At 57.0% G+C, this 21,133-nt stretch overlaps 1 protein-coding gene across 3 annotated transcripts; it reads left to right on the top strand.

The window, feature by feature from the left end:
* The first annotated feature begins 1,112 nt into the window (after positions 1-1,112).
* On the top strand, positions 1,113-20,780 carry CSF1 (colony stimulating factor 1). 3 transcript variants are annotated; one of them, XM_058716271.1, is made up of 9 exons: positions 1,113-1,431; positions 4,637-4,756; positions 5,990-6,052; positions 7,869-8,039; positions 11,811-11,958; positions 13,673-14,214; positions 14,803-14,855; positions 15,191-15,249; positions 18,619-20,780. In XM_058716271.1, exons 1-8 carry the CDS (start codon positions 1,393-1,395, stop codon positions 15,234-15,236), a joined length of 1,182 nt encoding a protein of 393 aa, XP_058572254.1. In that variant the 5' UTR covers positions 1,113-1,392; the 3' UTR covers positions 15,237-15,249; positions 18,619-20,780. The 3 variants fall into 3 exon arrangements, with proteins under 3 accessions (XP_058572254.1, XP_058572255.1, XP_058572253.1); XM_058716272.1 differs by having other exon boundaries at positions 1,117-1,431; positions 14,084-14,214; XM_058716270.1 differs by having other exon boundaries at positions 1,119-1,431; positions 13,148-14,214.
* Positions 20,781-21,133: the final 353 nt, after the last annotated feature.

Raw genomic sequence — 21,133 nt, 5'->3', positions numbered from 1 at the left:
CACATGAAGGCGCCAAGTCCGGTGGGAACACAGAAATGGGAACCACCGATGTGCCTGGGGAGTCAAAGAAGGCTTTGCTGATGGAGGATGTGGTATTACCTCAGGCTTGAAGGATGAGGAGTTTGCCTTAAAGACAAGCGGGAGAAGAGCACTCCACGCAGAGACACCAGTAGGAGCAAGGGGATGAGGGTGTAAAATTACTGCTTGGGGCTGGGGAAAGCGACAAAAGATGCCCCTTTGAGACCATATATCATGGATGGGTGGCCTTCCAGAAGATTCCAACAGTGAATCATAATGAATTGAAGAAAGAAAAAGAGCCTGAAGTTGGCATGATAATTAATAGGCGCATTCTATGAGGCTTCGTTTAGATTCGTTCTCATGCAGGGGCAGAACATGATTAAGCATCTCGGGAAATGCATTTCCAAAAGCATCATCAGAAATCTAGGGCCCAGGTGCCAATCATCCCAGGTTTTGGCAGTCAGATAGGAGAGGAGCATGGGTCTCTGCCAGCATTTACATCACCGGCAGGTCAAGAGCCCGGAGTGTCTCCTGGCCCAGAGCAGAACCTCCCAGCTCTGTGCCACAGGACACAGTCCCTCCCCTCCTGGCCAGGTAGCTAGCTAGCCTCCCTGCCTATCTGTACCCTGAGAGACGCGAGGCTGGGGGGCTGCATAGGAAGAAGAGGGCTGCTGCAAACCCGCGGACTGCATCGCAACAAGGTGCTGCAGCGTGCACAGCCCGGGGAGGCCCCAGGCTCCAGTGCTTGCCCCTGCTCTCAGCCCATTTCCTGCTCAGATTTGGGAATTTTCAGGCCCGGAGGGAAAGTCCCTCGAGACGAATATTAGAAAGAGAGGGAGAGAGACAGCACCGGATCTGCCTGGAGAGCGCGGAAGGAAAGGCTCGGCTCGGTCCGCAGCGGGCGCGCGGAAGGGCGGGAGGCGGCGGAGTCCGAGTTAACTTTGCTGAAGGCTCTGGAGCCGCGCACAAAACAGGGCGACTGGGAGGACCACGGGGAAGACCAGCCCGAGGGGCGGGGGAGGGGAGGCGGTTCAGTGGGGCTCTGGAGTGTGTGTCTGTGTCAGTGCGCGCGCGCGCGTGCGCGCGCGCGTGCGTGTGTGTGTGTGTGTGTGTGTGTGTCTGGCGCCTGTCCAAGGTGATTTCCCATAAACCACATGCCCCCACAAGTCCTCTTAAAAGGCTGTGCCGAGGAGCTGGCCAGTGGAGACCGGCTGGTGGAAAGTGAAAGTTGCCTGGGTGCTCTCGGCGCCGCCGCCCGCTTTCCGCACCCCCGGGACTGCAGCGCGGCCCTCGGCCGGGGCGCGGGCTCTGCGGCGGCCAGCGAGCGAGCGAGCGAGGGCGGCCGACGCGCCCGGCCGGGACCCAGCTGCCCGTATGACCGCGCGGGGCGCCGCCGGGCGCTGCCCTCCCACGGTAAGCGGCGGCCGCGGGGCGGCGGGGCGCCCGCAGGGCTGGGGCGGGAGCGGGAGGCGCGGTGCGGCGCCTCGGAACCTATTGCCCTGGCGCGCCGGCCGCCGACGCTCCCCGCCGCGACCATGGGCTCCGGGGTCCTTCCCATCTTTGCGTGCCGGCTGTCTGGCGTCCCGGGCGCACTCGGGCTGGGACCCGTGACGCCTTGCAGCGGTTCCTGGGGCTGCGGTACTTCTCCGGAAAGGGGAGGCTGCTCACCCCACTGCTCCGAGGCGCGCACTGAGCCACCCGCCGGCGGGAGAGAGGGGTTCACAGCCACCGGCAGAGGCTCTGTGCCGGCTCCGTGTCAGCCCCTGCCTTTCTCCCATCTCTGAGCCGACACCGCCAAGAGACCCGCGTAGTGGCTGCGCGCTGAGTGTGGCGCCCTCCCAGTGGGCACCCTCGCCATGGGCCACACATGCTTCCAGGCTCTGCTGGGGAGTGGGCGCTTCTGCGTTGGAGAAGTTCAGAGGTCATCCAGCTCACAGAATTCCAGGGTCTGTGCCCAGGAACCTGCTGGCAAAAGGAAAGAGCCGGGCAAGCCGCTACTTGTCCCAGCATGCAAGCAGGAGGTGTTGGGGGACTTGAGTCAAGTCTGTTTTGGGGGGACCGGACTCCAGAGCTGCCTGGGGCTAGCTCCGAATCTTTTTATTGCAAAATCTGGTTCATTCAGCCGGGGAGCTCCTGGGCTCGGCGGTGGCAGAGAAAGGGGAAGGTGGAAGGAGGGTTCCGTGGTGCAGAGCCCTGGGCAGGGTAGGGGCTGCTCCGCCTTGCACGGGGAATGTCCGGCCCCAAGTGCCGGCAGTAGGTGGGGCAGCTCCTAGAAAGTGCAGGGTGGCACTGTTAATGAACAGTAGGTGTTCTCCCAGTGGGTTTACTTGTGAGGAGCCCTAAAGGAGAATGGCAGGAGAAACTGGCTGGGAGAGAAGCAAATACTTGGAGGGGAATGGAAGGGGTTGCAGGTGGGGCTGAGAGGAAGGGGGAAGAGCAGACCCACAGGGGAGGAAGAGCCCAACTGAGAGACTGACGACAGTGTCAGGAGGGGGGAAATTGTGGAGGGGGAGCTGGTAGGCAACCAGACAAAGATAAGGGCTGGAGGGAGACCATGAGGAAAGTAAAGGTGGAGGGAAACGTAGACTGGTTTTAGACAAGAGCCGTCTAAGGATCTGGTCGTGCCAAGGTCCCTCCAGGGCCCCTGTTGATGGGAAGGATGGGACAGGTGAGGATGGACAGCGGGCTGAGATGTCTGTGGGCCTGCAGGAGAGGTGCCTTCGTGGCTGTCCCAGAGGCCAAGGCGGGTGGGTGGGAGGAAGAATGGAGGGGGGAGAAGAGCCAGCCCAGCTAGATGCGAGCTAGAATGTTAACCCTTGGGTGCCCATTCAGTTCCTCCTCTGAGGCAAACCTGGGGCCCCAGGGGCAGGGGGGACCCCCTCTGGCCACCTTCAAAGTCAGCTTCCCACGTGGTGGCTGCACCTCCCCGCACCAATCACTGAAATATCTCCAAACGCCAGGCAGCCCTTGGGTGTTAAGCTGTCCTCCGATGTCAATATCTTGAAGTGCCTGTGGCAAGGTTGTCTTCCTGAATACCGCCTTTCTCACGGGCTCTTTCCTCCACACTGTTTAAAACTGGGGGTTCAGAGCGGCAGGGGCAGCGGCCTGGGACAGAGCCACACCTTCCGCATGGCCCAGTTTCCAATGGGTCCTGAATTAAAGGTTCTGGAGGGCCTGGGCAGCCATTCCCACCCAGGGCTACCTCTTCAACTGCCCAACAGAGCCTGAAGCCCTCCCCGCCGACTGTCCTCCCCCTTTTCCACTCTTCCTCCACCAGGTCAGGCCAGGACCCTCACCAGATCCCTTTACTGAGTGGCATTGGGCCATCCTGTGCCTCTTCCCTCCAGGCCTCCCCTTCCCTCTCTCTGCCATCAACTTCTCTCCATTTTTCATGGCCTCACAGAGGCCTTTTCTCCCTGCGCCCTCCCTGGTAGTCCCAGCCAGGGCCTCTGTTCCCTGGTAGGAGCTAACAAACATTTGGGCTTTTAATTATATGTAAATCAGCATGTTGTTGAGGGCTGTTTCATAGCCTCCTTGTTTTTCCAATGTGCTATTTATTTGCAGTCTTTGTCTCATCATCTGGATTATTGAGGCAGAGCCCAGAGCCCAGGAAGGTGCCAGCTCTCACCCCACCCTGACAGTGTTTCCCTGAATCTGGAGACATCAGCTGCCAGGGGCAACCTTGAGTTGGGGAAAGAAAGTTCAAGAGTCCCTCTGCCTCTGGCTAGAGAATGGGAGACCTGGGCCAGGGGGAGGGTTGAGGGGACCCTGGTTAGGAGGAGGGAGAAAGGAAGGAAGGGGAACGATGAGGTGTCAGGGACCAGTCCCGTCACTCGAGGGGTGAGCAGCTCCTGGGCCAGGTGGGAGCTGAAGGAGGGAAAGATCTCTGAAAACTTCCTGACCATGATGAGAGCTGGCAGGATGGATGCAGACCCTGCTGGAGCTCTGATAAGCAGGTGCCAACCAGGGATGGCCTAGAACTGGCACTGCTACCTCTGATTAAGCAGTCAGACTCCTTTTTGACACACACACCCAGGGCTCCAAAAGGTCTCCAGTGTGGGATAGGTTCCCAGTGAAACTGAGTTCGGGGCCCTGGTTTTTTCCAGTAGCAGAGCCAGACCTGTGTGGAATCAGGTGGGAGGAAGGGCTGGGCCTAGGGAAAATGTCTGGCTGGAAGTCTGAAAGTGGGTGCTCGAACATGAGCTTGAGAGGAGTGGGCAGCCCACAAGATGTCTGGCTCGGTGTTTGAAGTTGCAGGGACACAACAATGGGCTGATGCAAGCCCTGCATTCAAGGAGTTTCCAGTGTCACGGAAATTTAGACTGGTAGGAACACCTCCCGTGTCCTCTTTAAAGGGTCAGTGTGTAATCAGGCTCGGCTGGGGTTAATCTGGGAAGGCTTCTTGGAGGAGGTGACATTTGGGTAGTTATCAAGGAGAGCGAGATTGTGCATGCCACGTAGGAAATCCTGAAAAAGTTCCGGGCAACGCTGCATCCTGGGCAAGGGGCAGAGCCTGCAGCATTGTAGGTGTGAGTTCCTTGTTTCTCCACTCTCAACAGGGCACTGGGGTTCCTAGGGAGAGTGAGGGCTGGGAGTAATGATGCACTCTCTACCACAGACATGGCTGAGCCGCCTGCTGCTGGTCTGTCTCCTGGTGAGCGGGAGTATTACCGAGGAGGTGTCAGAGCACTGTAGCCACATGATTGGGAACGGACACCTGCAGTTCCTGCAGCAGCTGGTGAGTGTGTGGCCGTGCCTATCTACCTTCTCCCCACGGGGAAACTGAGGCAGGGAGCAGGGTCAAAGGCAAGGGTTGCAGGCAGAGAAATACGGCTGCACAGGACATGATTCATGGCTCCCACCTAGCTCTCATTGACCTTCTCAGGGTCAGGGTCTCTGACCCACCCCCAAGCCTGCAGCCCTCTCTGACTCCCCTGCAGACAGTGGACAGGGTGGGCTTCCAGCCAGTTGCCTGGGTTAATGATTGCCTAGAATGTCAACCATAGACTCTGAAAAGGCTTGCGAAGCCTGCTCTCCCTCAGTGTGATGCTTCCTCTGGGGAGCCATCCCAGTCTGCCTGCTGTGTCGCCTCTAACTCCCAGCCTCTCGGATATGCCCCCGACCTGGCACCAGAGCTACCGTCAGATTTGGAGAGAAGGCTCCTGCCTAGCTCCCAGCCCTCCACCCTCACTCTCCTGGCTCTTGCCTGAGCCTTGGGGCTGGGATGGACTGCTCACCCAGGCCATGAAGGAACCCGTGTCTTATTCTAATCCGGCTGGCAGAGTTGTCAACAATTCCAAACATGGTTCAGCCGGGCAGAATCAGGTTACCATCATGGCTGCTGTCCTGCTCAGAAGAGAATTTACCATCCCTCTGGCCAGCCAGACAGGGTGGGGCACCACTGGCTAAGACCAGCTCCAGGGCCCTGAGCTCGGGGCTTGTAGGCTGGGCCTCCTGCCTCTCTTACCTCTACACTTTTCCTCCTGCATGTAGCTTCTGCAGCCATCCAGGTAGAACAAGAACCATAGCATTCTCTGAGGCTTACACTCCCAGAGCCACTGCTCTGGGGGCCAGCGAGGGCTTTAAGGGCACCTAGCCCCAGCCCCTGTAGATCCTGAATCCCCAGAGCTTGTCCAGCCGCAACTCGAATCCCTGCCAGGACAGGGAGCTCACTACTTGTCGTGGAAGATTATGCCCTGTACCCTCTGTTAGATAGTTCTTCCTTCTAACTAACTGGTATTTGTCAGATTTTGTGGAGTGGGGGTGGAGCGAGGAGACTCCTTGTTCTTCTACAGCCCACCCTGGGCATGGGGGAGGCACAAGTCTTTCCCTTGCCTCTGTCTTTCCCAGTATGGTTGGTGGGGAGGTAGATGAGCACCAAACGCCCACCCAAAAACTCTAGTTCTCATTCTTAGGTGAGCTCAGTTGAGCTGCAGACGCCCTGCCACCCCTGGCCTGCTCTCTCTTACAGATTGACAGTCAGATGGAGACTTCGTGCCAAATTGCCTTTGAGTTTGTAGACCAGGAGCGGTTGGTGAGTTATGGTTATTTATAAGGCCCCTGTGCCAGCCCTATATGTGTTTCCCAAGGTGGGTATATGTGGGAACATGAAGGGAGGAGAAATCCCATAACTGGGCATGGTGAGGGCGTGAGGATCCCTGGTGCTCAAGTTTGGGGTGCCAGGGTCCAGGGCCGAGCAGGATCCGGGCCTCAAGTCCCCTGCTGCTCCCTTCTCCTGGCCCTGGCACATATCAAGGCCTTACTATGCACCAGACACTTTCTAATTTAATCCTGACAGTACGACTATGTGATATACCAGTCTCGGTTATCGTCCTCAGGGAGGTTCAGGGAGCATAGATTCTAAGTGGTGGGGGCCTGCTTTGAACCCAGGCAGGCTGGCTCTAGGGCCAAAGCAAACCAAGATGACTTCTGGGTCACATGCTTTGCTTAAGGATGTCGTTTCCATCCAACAGACTGAACAGCAGCCAGGGAGTCAGTCCAGCCCTTTCCCTCTTCCTCCTACCCCACACCCAACCAGCCATCAAGTGCTGCCGGTTCTGCCTCCCAGCTGCTCTGGGCTCTGCGGGAGCCTCACCCAATCAGTTGCTTGGACAGTTTCAAGAGCCTCCCTGCTTCCAATGCACCCCATCTTCCCGCCATTAGGGGGAGCTCTCGGAACTCCAACCTGTTACCTTCATTTCCCTCCTCCAAACCTGTCAGCACCCCCTCGCCCCTGCCCCTCACTCCAGGAGAAAGCCCAGGTTGGTCAGCTTGGGGTTTACACCACACAGTCCGGGCCCACCGCCCCCATTCCCTGCCCCTTCCTGCCTCCAAGCCTTGGCACAAGCCCTTCCTGTGCCTGTGATGTCTTTTCAACTGCCCCCATACTGCTCCTTATTCCACGCCTGCTCATCTTTGCACCTGCAAAATCACCATGATACGCCCCAGAGTTGCTCCCATCTCTGAACCTCTGCACACCTGACCCATATACATGTCTATTAGAACTGGAGGGGCGCCTGAGTGGCGCAGTCGGTTGAGCGTCCGACTTCAGCCAGGTCACGATCTCGCGGTCCGTGAGTTCAAGCCCCGCGTCAGGCTCTGGGCTGATGGCTCGGAGCCTGGAGCCTGTTTCCGATTCTGTGTCTCCCTCTCTCTCTGCCCCTCCCCCGTTCATGCTCTGTCTCTCTCTGTCCCAAAAATGAATTAAAAACGTTGAAAAAAAATTAAAAAAAAAAAAAAGAACTGGAGACCACCTCATGGTCCAAGGAATAACCTCAGTATTTCACTCACTCACGCCTTAACAAATGTGGCAAGTTTCCTTAGCTAGGAAATGATAAGACTGGTACCAGGAATCTGGTGCTGAAGCAGAGTGTCTGTTGAGGCAACCACCTTCTCTGAGGGACACAAAACATGGAAGTTATCCTTTGGGTCCTCAGGTGGTCTCTAGTTCCCCCTGTGGCCTGGAGGATTTGAAGGAGCCGTGTAGTAAAGGACTTTTGGTGAAAGCAAGCCAAAGAGAGACAGAGTATTTCCCCAGGATCCACCTTACCTACACACCCCCATTCTGATGAAAGCCTCACCTTCCAGAAATCTGAGGATGTCTCTAATCAGAACCCACATTTCCTTCCCTCTACCTCAAGTCCAGGCAGCTCCAGATCCCATGAAAGAGACTGAAACACCAGCTGAGGTCAGCGCCCCCCTTTTTACTGGGGTGGTGTGGCCCTCCCCTCGGGGGCAGGCGAAGGGCAGGCCGCAGCCCTCCGTCTGCCCGGGATGGGGGCACCTGTCAAAGAGCCTGGGTTCCCCGATCACATTAGCCAGACCATAAACTCCAGCTTCTTGTTTTTCAGAAAGATCCCGTGTGCTACCTTAAGAAGGCCTTTCTCCTAGTGCAAGACATAATGGAGGACACCATGCGCTTCAAAGACAATACTCCCAATGCCAATGTCATCGTGACCCTCCAGGAGCTCTCTCTGAGGCTAAGGAGCTGCTTCACCAAGGACTATGAAGAGCAGGACAAGGTAGGAGGGTCCTGGAGCCAGGAACAGTGAGCAAGAGTAGAGGGTGGCTTTGGTGGTACCCTCCCTGTCCTTGTGCACATAGTATATTCACTTGCTTCACCTTGTGTCATGGTTCCTCTCTCTCTCATTCATTTATTCACCCCACATACCTCTGCTAAGGACTTACCGGGCAGGAGACACGGTGCTAGGCCTTGGCCGTGTCTTCGTGAGGAAAAATTCCGTGGCCCCCACCCTTGTGGAGCTTACGGTTAAGTGAGGTTGGCAACCATTAAACAATGACACAAGTAAATAGCATTATGAAACATGAGCACTATTCATTCACTCGACCAATGGTGAATGGTGCCTCTTGTGTACCAGGTACTGTTCTAGACACTAGGAATCATCTGGGGTCAAACCAGACGAGTACCCGCATCCACGTTCATGGAGCTTACATTTGGTGGGGGGTGAGAGAGTTAACAAAATATGCAAGTCAAATACGTGGTATGTAGGATGGTAGTAAGTGCATTGCTGAAGAGAAAGCCAGGCAAGGGGGAGACCTGAAGGAGGTGAGGGAGCGGCGCCATGAAGGAGGGCTGCATGGGGCTCTGAGAAAGAAACAGCATTCTAATTCAAAAGGGGGGTGAAGAAGAAGAGAAGGAGAAGCCTTCCGAGTACGAATATACTCGCTTGAGGTTCAAAGATGAGGAAGAGTTAGGAAGCTGTGAGGCTGGTCAGAACATTCCAGAACAGGGAATGCTAGGCCCGAAGCCCTGAGGTGTGCAGGACTGCACATTCAGGACCACAAAGAAAGGGTGGTCGCCAGGAAGTGTGGAAGAGAGCGGGGAGAGAGGGGAGGAGGTGGGAGCCAGCAGGGGGCGCATCTGGGGTCTTAAGGATATGGAATGTTGTCTGAAGTTTGAGGGAAGCTTTGGGGAACAGAGGAATGACCTAATCTAACTTCACTGCGAGGACCGCAGGGGGCAAGAATGGAGGCTGGGAGGCCAGCAGGGGGCGCGAGTCAGGGCCAGAGGTTCTAGTGGCTTGGACCACTGGGGGGCGGGGGACACAGCGCGGGGCTTGGACCCCGGTGATGCTGTGCAGGCAGAGCGAGCAGCTGTGCTCCCAGGTCGAGTTTGGAGAAAGAACGCACAGGATTTGGGGATGCGGTGGCCATAAGGAGCCGAGGGAAGGGATGGCTCAAGGCCGGTTTTGTCTGGAGCAGTTAGGGGAAGATCAGGCAGAGAAGGTTTGGGGAAAGGGCAGGAGCTCAGTTTGGGACACATGAAACTCCAGACGCTTGTGAGACAGCCAAGGGGAAATGCGGAGCAGGTGGCTGGATACACAGGGTCTTGAGTCTGTCTGGCAAGATACTCGTGTAAGAGGAGGTGGTGTGGAGGTCATCTGTGAGGCCAAGAGACTGTAGAGCATGGCCCACTGTGGGAGGAGAAACAGACCCCTGAACCCCAGCACCCAGAAGCCAGGCAGAGGAGGGGACCCGGCCAGGAGACTGGGAAGGAGCAGCTTGAGCGGTGGAGGGACAACCAGGAGACTGATTTCACTGGGCCCGTGGAAGACTGTCTCCAGATGCAAAAAGTAGTCGCCTTTATCCAACGGGATTGAGAAGTCAAGCAAGACGAGGGTAGAAAAGCGTCCGATGGCTCAGGCAGTGTGCGGCTGCTGCTGGAGGCAGGTGCCAGATGAGGGTGAACGGAGAGGAAGTAGAGGCAGCGCTGTGGGGGAGTGGGGCTCCATAAAGGCACAGGAATAGAGGTCACCAGAGGGAGCGTGGGATTGCGGGAGGAAACATCTTTCCCGAGAGGTATTAAGGCTGAGGTTTTCCAATGTTAAGGTTCATTAAGTATCACTTGGGGAGCTTGTTTAAAATCCAGATTCCCAGTATGTACCCCTAGAAAGTCTGATTCCCTGGGGCTGTGGGTGGGCTTGGGAATCTGCACTGTCACAAGCCACCCACCCTGCATGCACACTTCCTACACCCGGCATGAACACAGCAGGGTGGACTTGAGGAGGGAGGGAGCCTTTGAGGCTTACAGGAGCCAGTCTCCTGAGGAGAAGGCTGGTGAGGGTTCAGAGCTCCTGAAGAGAGAAGGCACAGCCTCTGTGTGATAGGTGGGTATCGGGACCTTCTGTTGGATGTTGCCGTGTTCCCTGTGCAGTTACGAGGTGAGGTACGAAGGACACAGAGGTTTACGAAGAAAGGAAGAGAAAGGCAGTTTCCCTCTTTCTTATAGCAGCCCTGGTGGGAGGCTGGAAGGCACTGTAGAAGAGGAAATGAGCCCAAACTGGATAATCCACTTGGCCAGTGTCACGTGGGTGGTGGGTGACAGAGCTGAGCCCAGGTTTTCTCATGCGTGCATTCATTCATTCATTCATTCATTTGTTCATCTGGTCCACATTTATCAAGGGCCTGTGCAGCTCAGTTTAAGGAAAAACTTGGTATTTGGAAGTCATTGGTAAGTAGACCACGGATGAAGCCACGGGCATGTGGGGCCTCATCTGGCATGAAAGGGAGAAAGTAGGTCCAGGACAGCCCTGAGGAATGCCAGAATTTAGGAGTCTGGTGGAGGAAGGGAGCCTGGTAAGACGACTGAGAAGGAGCAGCTCAGGAGGTGTAAAGCTTCTCAGAGCCCCAGTGGGTGTAGGAGCCATGGTCCTATGAGCAGAAGAGAAAAGGACAGCTCAATAGACAGGACTGGGGCAGCTTCAGCCCCCCCTTCCAAGGCATACTCATGCCGGAGAAGGACCCACAGCCCCGTGGCCTGCTCCACACCACGGGATGACCCTTCTAAAACTTGGGTCTCACTGTGACACCAGCCACCTCCCCAACAACCCCTCGGATGTTTTCTCTTTGCTGTATGGATCAGGTTAGCGGTTTGTGACATGGCCAACAAGGGCCCGAAGCACCTGGCCCTTGCTGACCTCTCTTGCATGAATCTCTTGCCAACTTCTTTTTTTTTTTAGTCTTTTTTTTTAATTAATTAATTTATTTTGAGAGAGACAGAGAGAAAATGTACACGTGGAAGTGGGGGAGGGGCAGAGAGAAGGAGAGAAAGAATCCCAAGCAGGCTCCGTGCCGTCAGCACAGGGCCCAATATGGGGCTCGAACTCATGAACTGTAAGATCATGACCTGAGTGGAAATCGAGAGTCAGACACTTAAACGACTGCGCCACCCAGGTGCCCCATCTCTTGCCAACTTCTTCCTAGGTGGCACTACTATAGCCACTCTAGCCGTCTTTTGGTCTTTCCACATTTCAGGCTCTTTCCTGCCTCAGGACCTTTGCATACTCTGTTCCCACAACCTGGACCACTCTCTCCAACCCCACCTCCTTTCCTGGTTGACCCTTGCTCATCTTTCAGTTGATTCCATGGGGAAATTCACCCTGGGCCCTCATTTGGTTCCCCTCGTTGTGCACTCTCAGATCATTCCACACTTCTTCATATGACTCCCTGCAATTGTAACGTGTTTAATGCCAATGCCTTGCTAGATTCAGTGTCCCAACTCAGACAGTGACCACCTCTCTCATGCTCATTGCATGATTCCCAGGTAATTGCCATATGCCTGGCACATAGATATGTGCTCAACAGATCTGTGAATAAATGACATATCTGGAGATCTCAGGGCTGGTGCCACTACCCAGCAGGGGCGAGGGGAGGGAGAAAATGAAAGAGAAAAAGAAGACAGATGTGAAAAAGGCCAAGGGCGTTTGGCAAACAAGCTAGAGACATGGCCCATCCTCACCAAGTTGGGGGGGGGGGCCCTACTGTCTTTCCAGGCCTGTGTACGAACTTTCCATGAGACACCCCTCCAGTTGCTGGAAAAGATCAAGAATGTCTTTAATGAAACAAAGAATCTCCTTAAAAAGGACTGGAACATTTTCAGCAAGAACTGCAACAAGAGCTTTGAGAAATGCTCCAGCCAAGGTAAGCACCAAAAGGGCCAGCAAGTGTGGGTCAAGGGGAGGGTGTAAGGAACAGAGCAGGGATTGGGAGGTGAGGGGCGGGGCTGGAGGGACCCTGGGCAGGCAGCCTGGCTGCGACGCGAGCTCCTGTGTGTGTAGATGTGCTTTTCTCATGTTCATATGTGGCTTCACGTACCTCTGGGTGGTCCAGGCACATGTCTTTTCTGACATGTGTGTGCATGTTGAGACATCGAGAAGGATCACGCTGGTGGCTGTGAGATCAGGGAATGGGCAAGGGGCCCCTCTCAGAGGGCCCTGTAGGCTTGGAGGCTTTCCCCTCCAGCTCTGCAGGCTGGCTGAACGCACAGGGGGTTCCGTGGAGAGAGCAAGGCTCCATCTGGGAGCCAGGGCCCTTGCACCAGGAGCCCTGCTGTGAATCACCAGGATACCCTGGCTCCAGAAGTCCCCAGGATGCCTTGAATGTCCCCTCAAGGGAAAAGGCTGGATTTGAAGGCTGAGCATCACTCAAACTCTCCCAGTGCAGGCCCAGCTGCACACGCGTGTACCCTACGTGGCCTCGTCTCTGCGTCCTGTGCCACGTGTGCCCTCCTACATTCAACCTTGCTCCCCGAGGCAGGAGCTGAGGCCCCGCGACCTGCCAATGGCCAAGTCCAATCTCGTTGCTTCAATCCCAAGGCCTCAAGTCTTGGCCACATTCCAGCCCCAGTTTGTTCCCGCCTGTGGCTGTGGCTGTGTGGCCCCTGGCTGTGCATGAAACCACCTTGCTGCTTTCCAACCAGCACTGTCTATGGGACCTGAGGGTGTCTTGTGTTAGTCTTGGAGGCTGCTGCTCAACCACCTGGCCAGCTGCTGCTCAACCGTGGCTTGGCACCTTGCCAGCTGGAACTCCAGGAAAAGCTGTCCCCTGGTCTTCCCTGACCCTGGCCCCTAGTCTGTCCTCTAAACCCCACTCTTTGCTTTCTGCCTTTGAGACCCTGCAGCTTGTACCTTCCTTGCCTAAGGCCTGTGTCATGAGCACTGGCTCCAGTCCTGTCCTTTCCTCAGCCCCTAGCTGAGGGATTAGGGGATGAGGGACCCTGGACCCATATCCCCTCTCAACACCCCCCCCCCCGGGAAACCTGTGCTGAAGGCTGGTGACTCTATCTCTTCCCCCCCATCTTTCTCTCTCCCTCTCTCTGTGGTTCTTTCAGATGTGGTGACCAAGCCTGATTGCAACTGCCTGTACCCCAAAGCCACCCCTACCAGTGACCTGGCCTCTGTCTCCCCTCAGCAGCCCCTTGCCCCCTCCACGGCCCCCATGGCTCGCTTGGCCCGGGCTGACTCTGAGGGGACAGAGGGCGGCTCCCTCTTGCCCAGTGAGCTGCCCCTCCGCACGGTGGACCTGGACCCGGGCACTGCCAAGCAGCGACCAGCCAGGAGCACCTGCCAGAACTTTGACTCTCCAGAGCCCCCGGGTGTAGAGGCCAGTCCTATCGGAGACTCACCTCAGCCCCAGTCCTCTGCCGGGGCCCCCACCCCTGGGATGGAGCACATTCTTGACTTTGTGTTGGGCACTAATTGGACCCTAGAAGAGGCCTCCGGAGAGGCTAGTGAGGGTCCCGTACCCCAAGGGGCAGAGCTTTCCTCCTCCAGGCCGGGAGGAGGCAGCATCCAGGCCAAGATGACCGCCAGGCCCAGTGACCTCTTGTCAGCATCTTTTCCGTTGTCCTACTCAGCCAGGAGCCAGCAGCCAGAGGACATGACTAGCATACCCCTGCCCATGGTGGGCCCTGCGAAACCCACTGGCCAGGCCCAGAGTCATACACCTGAGAAGACAGACCGTCCATCTGCCAAGCCCAGAGACCACCAGGAGCCAGGCTCTGCCAGGACCCCGTCGCGGCCCCCACGAAGCCTCAACAGTCTCAGGACCCCGTCGCGGCCTCCACGAAGCCCCGGTAGTCCCTCGGCCCTCTCTGCACAGCCAAGTCTTCCCGGAAGCCACTCCTGGGGCCATGTGCTGCCCCTCAGGGAGTTGGAGGGCAGAAGGAGCACCAGGGATCGGAGGAGCCCCACAGAGCTGGAAGGACAAGCAAGTGAGGGGCACAGGCCCTCAGCCCGCTTTAATTCCATTCCTTTGACTGACACAGGCCATGAGAGGCAGCAGGAGGGACCGTCAGACCCTCAGCTCCCCGGGTTTGTCTTCCGCCTGCTGGTGCCCAGCATCATCCTGGTCCTGCTGGCCGTCGGCGGCCTCCTGTTCTACAGGCAGAGAAGGCGGGTAAGGAGAGCCCCTGCGAGAGGAGGGCATCCCGTGGGGGCGGTGGCACAGCCTAGGTGGGGGAGCAGGTCGAGCGGGTCGGAGGATTACTTGGGCTCCGCCTGGGTTCTTCAGATGCCAAGACAGGAGGCTAGCTGAGCACAGAAGATGGCAGGTTGAAGTGGAGGGTCTATTCAAAAACAGGGGAGACCCAGGCTATAAGGTCAACGGGAAGGGACCAGGAGAGAATATTCTTGGGCCGAGAGTGGGAAGAGACCCCGGCCATGAGGGGAGCTAGGAGAGGAAAGTGGTACTGCATGGAGGTCAGGGCAGTGTTTGCTGGGAGCTCTGTGGGGCCCCGGGCCCCAGGACCCCTGGGATAGGAGGCAGCCTGCATGGGGAGAGGAGATGGGGCATCACCAGAAGTGAGGCCCCAGGGAGCGGCTGGGAGTGAGGCCCCGCGGCTGACCCCCACATCAGGGTAGCTGGGGGAGACTTCAATAACTCTCTCATCTACTCCTCTGGGCAACCCTGCCTGGGGGTGAGGCCACAGTCCCCACACCATTCCCCAGCTCCTCAGGGAGCCTGATCTTTACTGTCTGTCCCCAGAGCCATCGAGAGCCTCAGACAGTGGATTCTACCATGGAGCGACCAGAGGGCAGGTGAGAGTTTGCAGGAGGTGGGGGTGCTCTGGAAGGCACAGGGGGGCCTGTCTTGGCATCTGTTTCCCCTCCAGAGTTGAGGGAGACTTCCTTTCACTTGCTCTGAGGAAGTGGAGCCCAGAACAGGATGGGAGGCAGAGAGGAGGAAGGGCGTTTCTTCTCTCCTGTATCTCTGGGATTTTTCCTGATTTCTCCTTAGGGCTAGGCAGTTCTGAGTCTTCTAAGTCTGAGAGGGCTGGAGCACATGTGCAGGGGTTTGGTGGACAAACTTAAGGGGCTCCCTCACTCCTCAGCCTCTGCTGAAGTCTTATGCCAGCCCTGTGCTTTGCCCGCAGCCCCCTGACCCAGGATGAGGACAGACAGGTGGAGCTCCCAGTATAGAGGGGTTTCTAAGGTAAGATTCTGATTTGGATCTCTCTCCACCCCTTAAAATTAGCTACCCTCTTTTCTAATCACCCTACATTTCTAATCACCAACCCACACCTGACTCCCTCCCCTCCTGCTCTCTTTTCCATCCGTCCCCATATCCTGCCAACTGTCTCCTTTCGAGATCCTCAGGAAGCCGCACGGCCCCTCCATTCCCCCCACCCCCACCATCGGAGGCTAGGCACTGTGGCCTGTACATCGGCTTATCATTTCTATATTTGGCTTCTAGTCTTTGCTGCCACCTTCCATCCCAGAGCAACCAAAATCTTCTTGTACGTGGTCTTTACCCTCCCGGGGAATTTGCACCGCCAACCACTTCAAACCCAACATTCTCAGCTTGGCACCTCTTGCCAGGTTTCTATCTGTCTGCACCCTATTTGACCCTTCTCCGCAGCCGAGATCATTTCTACGTCCCTGCTTTTAGATTCATGGACCCCCAGAACCTTAGTCTTAGAAAGGCTCTCAGAGGTCATTTGGCCAGTGTCCCACCTGACAGAGGCCTCCCCTTTCTGCATCCCCGACAGGGGGTCAGCCAGCTGCTGGTCCCATATTCCCAGTCCCAGGCAAGCTCCCTGCCATCTCCCAGGAGCGCCGCGAGGAAATCCTGCCTCGAGTGAGCTTCCCTGCCTGCTCCGCGATGGTCCTCCCTCCTGTTCTCACGAGAGCCCTCCCAGTGTCTCAAGTCAGTTATCCAGGCCCCCTTTAAGAATTCTGTAAGCTAAGTGTGGCACAAGTCCCTCAAACATTCCTCGTATGATAGGGTTTTCAGACCCCTCACCATCCTGGTCGCCCTCCTTTGGACACTCGTTTGTCAATGTCCCTCTGAAAATGTGGCACCCAGCCCTGGACACGGTGCTCCAGATGTTGTCTGACCAGCTCAAAGTACAGTGGGACTGTTAACCTTCCTTGATCTGGACATTTCTTTTCGAGCAGATTCAGATTGCATTAGTGTTTCTGCCCATCACCAGTGCCCACTGAAATCGTTTCAAGTCCTAATGCTGTCTTCATAGTCCTCCCAAATGTGTCTCCTGCACACTGATGAGCGCCTTCTATTGTCCTCGCCCACGCTGTTGATAAAGATGTGACCCTTATCCTTCCTCACCCTGGCTCCCCGATTCCAGGCAGCGCTCCCACCTCCCGTTCTTCCTGATTGTCTCCACCGCCCGCTGACTGCTCTTCAGGTCCTCCCCCTCCGCTCTTTGGTATTTGGTTAATCCTGTATCAATTGGCACTTACTTGGATGTTGTTTTCATACACTTCGAAATCTTATTTTATGTGTACATGTATGTTGCACATCCCTAAGAAGGCTGTAAGCCCCTTGAGGGCAGGGACTGTGTCTTCCACTTTCTTTGCATTTCTTTTTCTACTACAGCGAGGGCTCCTCCACATCTGCCAAGAACTCAATAAATAACTGACTGGCTTCACGGTTGACTGACCGCCTGACCCTGGCCAGGCTCTACCTTGACCAGCCTTCCGGATGACCGGTTAACCAGCTAACTAATCAACTCTGGCTGCCTGGCTGACCAGCTGGCTAGGTGACTTTGACTGATCGACTGACTAGCTGGGAACTGCTTAAACTGAGCTGCCTGCCTAACTAACTAGCGGCTAACGGCCTGACTTGCTGATTGGCTCGCTGGCTGGCTAGCTAGGGTAACCCATTCAATTTTCCAGTCACACCCCATGGCACATACACGTGAGCGCCTTAGGACCTTCCCATGGGTACAGTGACAGGTCTGGGCCACTCCTTGCAGAAAAGGAATCTAAGGAATACTCAGTATCGAGGGAGCCTATTTAGAAGAGAGCACGAGGGAGCGTATCTGGAATCCTGGGGTCCCCCCTTCTCAGCGGGGTGGGCTAAGATGGGTGAGCGGGTCAGGTGGGACACTGGCAGGGCTGTGAGGATGACCCAGACTCCCTGGAGACTGGTAAAGCAGAGGAGGGATCAAGGTCCCTGGGGACTCCGTGGCTCAGGGCTGCACCACCCTCTGACTGGTTGCCAGCCTCCCCCCTTGGTCTTGGCCCTCCGCCCCATCTCTTCTACACCCCTGCTCTGCTTTCCCTGCCTCCCTGTTCTCAGGCCCTGCCCAACTTTCCTCTTCCTCCCCTCTGGATTTCACTTAGAAAGGGAATCCAGGGCAGGGACCACACCCCAGATTCCTGATCCCACCACTTGGATCAGTAGGTCCAGCCTAAGCCCCAGGAGCCTCAGGAGATCCAGGGCGAGCCCCTAGCCTACCTGCCACTCTGACAAGAGAGAGAAAACACAGAGGCAGAGAGACGGATAGACGGATGCTCAGAAGAAGACACAGGCACTCTAAGGAATCAGGGCATACGGGCAGCGGACTCACCCACTTGGTCCTTCTTCCCTTCTAGCCCCAGCCGGGTCTGAGACCCCGCTGTGCCCAGCATGGCTCATGTCCAATTTCTGGTTCTCCCTTCTTCCCCCTCCACAGCACGGGAACGGGCTGGAAGCCAGAAGCTATGGTCCCATCTGCCCTCCTTGTCCGTCACGGACTTTGCCATCGGGTCTATGGATGGTCAGGGAGGGAAACCCCACACAGGATCCCAAGTTGGATGGAGCCCAGGGGATTTCTGCTCCGGGAACAAAGCATTCTGAGCATGCTGGGCAAGGGACAAGGATGGGGGTGGGGTTGGAGACAGCAAGGCCCTGACTCCCATGGATGATCCAGGGAGGCAAGTCCCTTGGCCCGTCAGGAAGGAGGCGGGGTTACTTAGGGGATAGCACGCCAAGTGGCAGGGTGGAAGTTTCCTTGTTCCGAAACTGCCTCTACTTCTTCCTCTTGGTTACCTATGACCTGCTGTCCCGAGTATCGAGTAATGTGTGCGATGACCGTCTGTGATGAATGGTGTGAAGGTGGGAATGAGAAATTCTTCTTTGCTAGAGTTAGCAGGAATCGTTGGTTCATTGGCCCAAGGCCAGGGAGGTGGTCTTGCCCGAGGGGAAGTCTAAGGACACTCAAGTGCCCCCCCCCACCTCCCTGTTAGACTCATCCACTTAAGCAGCTGCCAACCCCCTCTCCTGGCCCTGCTCAGGCCTCTACCCGGCCCCGTTACCTCCCCCTGCGGTCCCTAGTTCCCCAGGAGGAGGTAGGAGGTGAGGCCAGTCTGGCCAGAGGCTTGGACTGCTGCCAGGAAAAGCCGCCTGGTCCTTTGCGGTGTCTGGGGTGGCTGGGAAGGCGAGGGAGAGGACCAGAGGAAGTCCTGCCTGTAGCACCACCGACAGCCCACAGGAACGCTGTCTCCCCCACCCGTGTCCTCAGCGACCCCTCCCTCCACTCCCACTCGGCTGACCAGCCTTTCTTTCTCTCCCTTACAGCTGGGCGCACAGGACAGTCTCTCCATGGGACGAGACATCATGGGGGCGTCCACCACCACCCCTCCCCAGCCATTCTCCTCGCAATGTGGCCTGCCCACCACGAGAGCTCCTGACCAGAGCAGCGAGGCTGGAGTCCCTCTGCCCTCGACCCTCAGACTCTGGACTGACCAGGAGAGGGCTGGAGGTTGCCCTCCACGCTGCTGATATTTATCGTGGGCCCTCGCGGCTCCCATCCACTAGAGGAAGGCTGGGAAGCTCGGCTGAGGACCCTCTGCGCCTCAGGGGCTGTGTTCTCCTCCTACTCCCCTCCAAGCCACACCTGGGCCAGGGACCCAGATGCCTGTAGGACGTGGGAGAGCAGGGTGGGCACCGAGAATGAAAGAGCCCTTTGCCCAGAGGACCGCCTGGTGCCTAGGGATGATGCCAGCACCGACAAGCAGGGACTTGTCTCCAGCGAGAGAAGCATGAGATTGGCAGGGCGGGACAGCGTCAGCTGGATTTCCCGTAAAGGTGTGCGGCCCAAAAGACGGGAAGAGAAGGCCTCTGGGCCTGCTGGTCTGCACTGACAGCCTGGAGCGTGTCTGCACCCTCTGCTTGCCCAAGTGCCCTCTGCTGGTTGCCAGGCAGAGAGGAGAGGTCAGCCCTGCCCTCGGGACCTGTCTGGCTTGGCTCCAATGCCAAGGAGAAGACCAGGCTCTGGGATCTGCCCCACTTTCCCTCCAGCCCTGCCAGAGCTTCTCCGGGAGGCTGCGCAGAGGCTCCCCTCACGAAGGAAGCCATTGCACTGTGAATACTGAACCTGCCTGCTGAACAGCCTGCCCCGTCCATCCCTGTGAGCGAACATCTGTCCGGCCTCCTGCCCCTCCAGCCTCTCGCCAGCTTCCTGCACTGAGTGCCCGAGCCGGCCTTGCCTGTCGACTGAGGGAGCCCCTAAGCCCTGACCTTCTGCTGACCCAGGCTTCGACTCCCCAGGGTGGATGGGGTGGGAGAACTGCCTGGGCTGCCAGCCAGAGCTGGTCTTTAGGCTGCGTTGTTCGCCCAGGTTTCTGCATCTTGCACTTTGACATTCCCAGGAGGGAAGTGACTGTGGGAGGGCGGGCAGGGAGGGCAGAGGCAGACCCAGAAGGAGGCTGCGGGGTGAACTCTGACTGAAAATGGGTCTTTGCAATTATGGGTATACCGCTGAGGTGGGGGGAGGCGTCTGCACCCTGACCCTCCGGCCCACGTCTCCTTCCCTGCACCAGGCCCCGCCCCCCTCATAGCAGCAGGGCAGTGCTGGCAGGCACCCCGGCTGTCCCCGTGGAAGCCCTGAGGCTGGCCTTGCTCTCCAGCATCTCAGCGCGGCACCCAGCTCCCATTCTCATCCCCCCCCCTCTTTCCCCACCTGGGTAGGCAATGATACCCCCAGCTCTCACCCCTACACTGTCTCTCTGGCCGGGCCAGCCGGGGTGGGAGAGGGACCGGGTACCTGCTTCCAATTCTGTCTTGAGGGCTTCAGCTTCCTGGGCCAGCCTGTGGCCACTGTTCTGAGAACTGGCAGCAGGTGACAGGGCTGCTGATTGCCCTTGGTCTCTTTGTGCTGCTGCAATCCCTCCTCTCTGCTGCCCTGGGCCCTCCGCCGAGAGATCCCACCCTTCCTGGCCCCTGGGCCGAGGCCCATGACTTTTCTTCCTGCCCTCGAAAGTTGGGGTCTGCTGGCCCCCACCGCCCCTGCCCTGCCGCTCTCAGCTGAAGAAAGAGCAGCGGGGAACTTGCCCTGTGGGGGCTCCTTCTAGTCACAGACTCTGTATTTGATGCTAGAGTATATGTATTTAAAAGTGAAAGGGAAAAAAAAAAATCCACAGAAAAAAGGCATTCCTCCCCCACCCCAAACATATAGTATTTTAAAAGTCAAGAAAGCAAATCCAACTCCTTGCAGAAGCTCTTTGTGGGCGCTTGGTGACACAGGTGCGGGAGGGGCCCCGGACCTCTGGGCTGCTCCCCCGGCTACCTGCACAGGAATCCCTTCTTTGAGAAAGCCGAGAGGGAACATTGGCTCACACACTGTGAGATTTTGTTTTTATACTTGGAAGTGGTGAATTATTTTATATAAAGTCATTTAAATATCTATTTAAAAAATAGGAAGCTGCTTATATATTTAATAATAAAAGAAGTGCACAGGCTGCCACGTGTGAGTCATGGGAAAAGTGCTTTTGGGGCGTGGGTGGCAAAAACGGGGGTAGGCAGGCAGCAGCTGCTGGGCCAGCCCCAGCTCAGAAAGCTTTTTCCAGGGTACACGGGGAAGGAGGGTTCTCCCCAGGTCCCAGTCCCGTTACCAAAACCCCCTGTGTTATTGCTGTCCCAAACATACGCATTGGCGTGTCTGTTTAATGGGAAAGTGGACAGAAACTAGCCAAGCCTCAGGCCTGGCCAGCGGCCCCCGCTCCAGCCCAGCCTCGCCCAGCCTGGGAAAATGGCTGGTTGGGCTCTGTCCAAGGTCCCCAGACCTGCAAGGACCAGGCTTCTTGACCACTGA

Source organism: Neofelis nebulosa, chromosome 2 (assembly GCF_028018385.1).
Source record: "Neofelis nebulosa isolate mNeoNeb1 chromosome 2, mNeoNeb1.pri, whole genome shotgun sequence".
NCBI lineage: Eukaryota > Metazoa > Chordata > Mammalia > Carnivora > Felidae > Neofelis > Neofelis nebulosa.
The sequence above is the reverse complement of the archived record's forward strand: the minus strand, read 5'-3'. Positions and strand labels throughout refer to the sequence as shown.